The sequence below is a fragment of the Entelurus aequoreus genome, linkage group LG09 (genome assembly GCF_033978785.1).
Source record: "Entelurus aequoreus isolate RoL-2023_Sb linkage group LG09, RoL_Eaeq_v1.1, whole genome shotgun sequence".
NCBI lineage: Eukaryota > Metazoa > Chordata > Actinopteri > Syngnathiformes > Syngnathidae > Entelurus > Entelurus aequoreus.
In genome coordinates this window covers 77179454-77185656 of record NC_084739.1, presented here as the reverse complement: position 1 = coordinate 77185656, position 6203 = coordinate 77179454, and the positions used below count along the sequence as shown (strand labels likewise).

Sequence of the window (6203 nt, the reverse complement as noted above, 5' to 3'; positions counted from 1 at the left end):
GACTTTTATGTACACATTTATTTAGCTGGCCACATAATAATATTACTAATCATTTATAGGTTGCTATCTTTGATAATTATGGCAAATTTAATCCATTCTATAATATTTGGGGATATCTCTATCATTTTGTCTGTCGGACACCGGAAGTGTGTTGTGTTTTCTGGCCTCAGTTGCTTGCCGTACTCACCGGAAGCTTGTGTTTTTTTTAATTATTAAACAGTAGAACACAGAAACGCCACATATTGACGATATAAAACAAACTAAGGCACTTCAAATACTCTCAATATCACGCCTACTCACTAGATTGAGCGATCAGCATGTTTCTACAACAAAACATGCTAAAGAAAGTAAAAACATAACAATAAAAAAACCTACAACATAAATATAAATACAAAAATTGAAAAAAAGTGAACACATCTAAAACAACTTACATCCCTCCAATAAATACAATAATTTAAAGGCTTTTATTTTTTTCTAATCCTCTAAGATTTTATCAATAATTTTCAATCATTAATCCAATTTGGGTTTTACTTTGAGAAATCGACTTTTGTGTACAAATGTTTCTTAGCTTGCCACATAATAATTTTAATAATCATTTATAGGTTGCTATCTTTCATTAATATAGCACATTTAATACATTCTATAAAAAAATGGGGTTAGCTCTATATTTGTCTGTCAGCTACCGGAAGTGTGTTTTTTTTTTGGCCTCTGTCGCTTTCCGTACTTACCGGAAGTGTGTTGTGTTTATTTTATAACGCGCGGTCGGTGTCGCTAGCTACTGGTGCTCCGATCTAAAGTGCTAAGTGCTAACTAACATAGTTACAAAATGTCTGGCGGGACTCTTCTGGAAAACGCCAACCCAGTTATATTCCAGCGGTCCGGCGAGAGACTACAGGCGGCCACTGACGAGGATGAAGACGTCTGTGATCCCATCGACGACAGAGAAATATTCGATATCCTGTTTTGATGGTGGAGCTAGCATTAGCTAGCTGGTGTCGCAGTTAACCAAATGTCTTCATAATACCTATTAATGTTGTTATATTTATATATATATATATATATATATATATATATATGTATATATATATATATATATATATATATATATATATATATATATATATATATATATATAGAGAGAGAGAGAGAGAGAGAGAGAGAGAGAGAGAGAGAATGTCTTCATAATACCTATTAATGTTGTATATAGAGAATGTCTTCATAATACCTATTAATGTTGTCATATATAGATAATGTCTTCATAATACCTATTAATGTTGTCATATATAGATAATGTCTTCATAATACCTATTAATGTTGTTATATATATATATATATGTATATATATATATAGAGAGAGAGAGAGAGAATGTCTTCATAATACCTATTAATGTTGTCATATATATATATATAAACATATATATATATATAATGTCTTCATAATACCTATTAATGTTGTTATATATAGAAAATGTCTTCATAATACCTATTAATGTTGTCATATAAAGAGAATGTCTTCATAATACCTATTAATGTTGTTATGTATAGAGAATGTCTTCATAATACCTATAAATGTTGTCATATATAGATAATGTCTTCATAATACCTATTAATGTTGTTATATATATATATATATATATATATATATATATATATATATATATATATATATATATATATATATATATATATATATACCGGTATATATACCGGTATATATATAGAGAGAATGTCTTCATAATACCTATTAATGTTGTCATATATATATATATATATATAAATATATATATATATATATATATATATATATGTATATATGTATATATATATATATATATATATATATATATATATATATATATATATATATATATATATATATATATATATATATAATGTCTTCATAATACCTATTAATGTTGTCATATATAGATAATGTCTTCATAATACCTATTAATGTTGTCATATATAGATAATGTCTTCATAATACCTATTAATGTTGTTATATATAGAAAATGTCTTCATAATACCTATTAATGTTGTCATATAAAGAGAATGTCTTCATAATACCTATTAATGTTGTTATGTATAGAGAATGTCTTCATAATACCTATAAATGTTGTTATATATAGAGAATGTCTTCATAATACCTATTAAAGTTGTTATGTATAGAGAATGTCTTCATAATACCTATTAATGTTGTTATGTATAGAGAATGTCTTTGTAATACCCATTAATTTTGTTATATATAGATAATGTCTTCATAATACCTATTAATGTTGTTACATATAGATAATATCTTCATAATACCTATTAATGTTGTCATATATATATATATATATATATATATAAATAATGTCTTCATAATACCTATTAATGTTGTTATATATATATATATATATATATATATATATATACATATATATATATATATATAATGTTTTCATAATACCCATTAATGTTGTTACATATAGAAAATGTCTTCATAATACCTATTAATGTTGTTATATATAGATAATATCTTCATAATACCTATTAATGCTGTTATATATAGAGAATGTCTTCAAAATACCTATTAATGTTGTTATATATAGATAATGTCTTCATAATACCTATTAATGTTGTTATATATATAGAATGTCTTCATAATACCTATTAATGTTGTCATATATATATATATATAATGTCTTTAGAATACCAATTAATGTTGTTATATATATATATATATATATATATATATATATATATATATATATATATATAGAGAGAGAGAGAGAGAGAGAATGTTTTCATAATGCCCATTAATGTTGTTACATATAGATAATGTCTTCATAATACCTATTAATGTTGTTATATATAGAAAATGTCTTCATAATACCTATTAATGTTGTCATATAGAGAGAATGTCTTCATAATACCTATTAATGTTGTTATATATAGAGAATGTCTTCATAATACCTATTAATGTTGTTATACTGTATATAGAGAATGTCTTCATAAAACCTATTAATGTTGTTATATATAGAGAATGTCTTCATAATACCCATTAACATTGTTATATATAGAGAATGTCTTCATAATACCTATTAATGTTGTTATATATATAGAATGTCTTCATGATACCTATTAATGTTGTTATATATAGAGAGAATGTCTTCATAATACCTATTAATGTTGTCATATATAGAGAATGTCTTAATAATACCTATTAATGTTGTTAAATATAAATAATGTCTTCATAATACCTATTAATGTTGTCATATATAGATCATGTCTTAATAATACCTATTAACGTTGTTATATATAGAAAATGTCTTCATAATACCTATTAATGTTGTTATATATAGAAAATGTCTTCATAATACCTATTAATGTTGTCATATATAGAGAATGTCTTCATAATACCTATTAACGTTGTTATATATAGAAAATGTCTTCATAATACCTATTAATGTTGTTATATATAGAAAATGTCTTCATAATACCTTTTAACGTTGTTATATATAGAGAGAACGAGATGTTTGTCTCAATTTGTTGTAGTGTTGTCTTTAACGGATGCAACATTTGATCAGATCTATCAATGACCCCGAACATCCGCTCTCCTTGGAGGAACTCAACGTGGTGGAGCAAGTCAGAGTCAAAGTATGTTATTTTTAAATTACTTTATACGACACATAAACAACCGATTTACATTAATACTGTATGCAAAAAGGCTGTCATACATTGTTTAAAGGGCTGGGCGATATGGCCGAAAACTGTATCAAGATGCAAGTGTTTTGTATTGGTCAATATCGATAATTATTGATTTTGTGTTTGTAAACATGTTTATTTCAAATGCAACCTTCTTCTGGTTATAATCCCTTCAGCTATCAAGGCAGAAAGGAAAGGAAATATCAACACAAGCATAGAAAACACTCAATTGTAAAATCACCTAACTTAAAATGAAGGTGCAAATACAAGAAATATGTAAACAATGTTTAATAAAGTGTAAGAAAATAGTGCAAAGTGTATGAATTAAAGAAACCTAAGAAGAACTCATTTCTGCAGGTTTAATGCCAGGTTACAAGTTACAGCTGTGTAACATTTCATTTAGTCCATTATTCTCTTAAGTACATTATGCAGTAATTATCACTTAAATATTATTAGACCAAACTACTGTATTTTTTAAGTAGCACATGTGTTATATTTTGTCATTTATTTTATTCATTCAGTCCTGCACATTAGTTCCGACCCGTTGTTTCCGTATACCCGAACAGGGAACGGACAAGGGTTGAAAAGAAGATAGGTCCGTTTGGAAAAATTCCCCCCAAAAAGTTCCATACTGTGACTTTTCCTGTTTTATCCACAATTTCTTCATTTTCACTTTCTCTTCCCACTCTATGCAAAGAAGCAGCCGCCAGACAACGAGATGGCGCAACCAACATTGATTGTTGATACTGTAACCTGATTGGCTGTTAGCGTGTCACGCCCACTGATCAGTGATTGCTTCTTGCGTTGCTAGGTTACCATAGTGAGTGCCTTTGTTCATGCAACCAACCTTGCTGAGCACCACCGCTTTCTTCCAACCCCCCACAAATATATGTATATATTTAGATAGATATTTTTAGTTTTTATGTATATATATATATACATAAACAAAAAATGTATGTACATATTTAATAAATAATTATATTATACTGTATATAATATATATATACTGTATATAATTATTTATTAAATATTTACATACATTTTTTATTTTTATATATATATATATAATTATTTATTAAATATGTACATACATTTTTTGTTTATGTATATATATATATTTTCTATAAAATGTTAAGAACAAAATAAATACAAAAATATACATATAATAATAAAATATATATATACTGTATATATATTCAATATATAGATATATATTTATTGTTCTTATTGTTTTATATAAAACAAGATATATATGTATATATATAAAACAATAAGAACAATAAATATACTGTATATCTATATAATGAATTTATATATATTTTTTATTATATATATTTTTTTTATTTTGCTCTTAACATTTTATAGAAAATATATATATATATATATATATAATAAATAATTACTTATAAAATATGTATATATATATATATATATATATAAATTATATATTATTATAATATATATTAAAAATATATTACATATGTACATATAGTTTATATATATATATATATATATATATATATATATATATATATACAATCTAAAAAAATTTATGTGTATTTATGTGTTTTATCGAACACATTTTTAATATTATCGATTATGTGTCTATTACGATATATATTGGTCAAGTTTATCGGCCCAGCGCCATATCAAAGCATATTAATTACTGAAGCGCCCTCCTGTGTCCATCTTATCCAGGTAAACGATGCAGGCAGCACCGTGGACATCGAGTTCACCCCCACCATCCCTCACTGTAGCATGGCAACGCTCATCGGCCTGTCAATCAAAGTCAAGCTCCTGCGCTCGCTGCCGGACCGCTTCAAAGTGTGTGCATCTCCAAGCGTCACAACTTTTGTGTTCCCGTGTGTGAGCGCCACATGTGTGTGTGTTTTTCCCCCCTGCAGATTGACGTGCACATCACGCCGGGGACGCACGCTTCAGAAGAAGCAGGTAAGAAGCAGGCGGGACGTTTGTCCACCACGGAAGATTTGATTGTCCCCCGTTTGCGTTGCGCAGTGAACAAGCAGCTGGCCGACAAAGAGCGAGTGGCGGCGGCTCTGGAGAACTCGTCCCTGCTGGAGGTGGTCAACCAGTGTTTGTCCTCCAGAAGCGTCTGAACAACGCTTCCTAGCGTGGGGAAAGAACGCGTCCACCTGAGGAGGTGCATTGCAGTTCCACATCTGCAGGATGTCGGCGGTGTGGGACAAAAAGCGCAGCTCACTGCTTGCTTGGCTTCCAGGTTGAAACACACTGAGACACTTCATTAGGTACACCTGCACCACCCAGTCACGTTAAGTACAAAGCTCATGTATCGGATCTCATAGTATTTACAGTATTTACTTACATTTACTACTTTAATGGTGAGACTATTAATATATTTTTACATATTGCAATAATTTGAGCTATCAAATATTACATTAAACATCTATTTAATAGACTAGAATGTCTACATGCATGCTCAATGAGACTCCTTTGCTGCAGACATGCAATAGTAAACAGAATAATAGAAAAATTAA

At 28.1% G+C, this 6203-nt stretch overlaps 1 protein-coding gene across 1 annotated transcript; it reads left to right on the top strand.

The window, feature by feature from the left end:
- The first annotated feature begins 723 nt into the window (after positions 1-723).
- Positions 724-6203, top strand: ciao2b (cytosolic iron-sulfur assembly component 2B). Its single transcript, XM_062057850.1, has 5 exons — positions 724-955; positions 3562-3639; positions 5386-5511; positions 5592-5637; positions 5704-6203. Exons 1-5 carry the CDS (start codon positions 827-829, stop codon positions 5802-5804), a joined length of 480 nt encoding a protein of 159 aa, XP_061913834.1. The 5' UTR covers positions 724-826; the 3' UTR covers positions 5805-6203.

Coding starts and splice junctions, on each gene's coding strand:
- ciao2b (XM_062057850.1), top strand. CDS start 827: ATGTCTGGCGGGACTCTTCTGGAAAACGCCAACCCAGTTATATTCCAG. Junction 956..3,561: donor ACGACAGAGAAATATTCGAT/ATCCTGTTTTGA, acceptor CGGATGCAACAT/TTGATCAGATCTATCAATGA. Junction 5,512..5,591: donor CGCTGCCGGACCGCTTCAAA/GTGTGTGCATCT, acceptor TCCCCCCTGCAG/ATTGACGTGCACATCACGCC.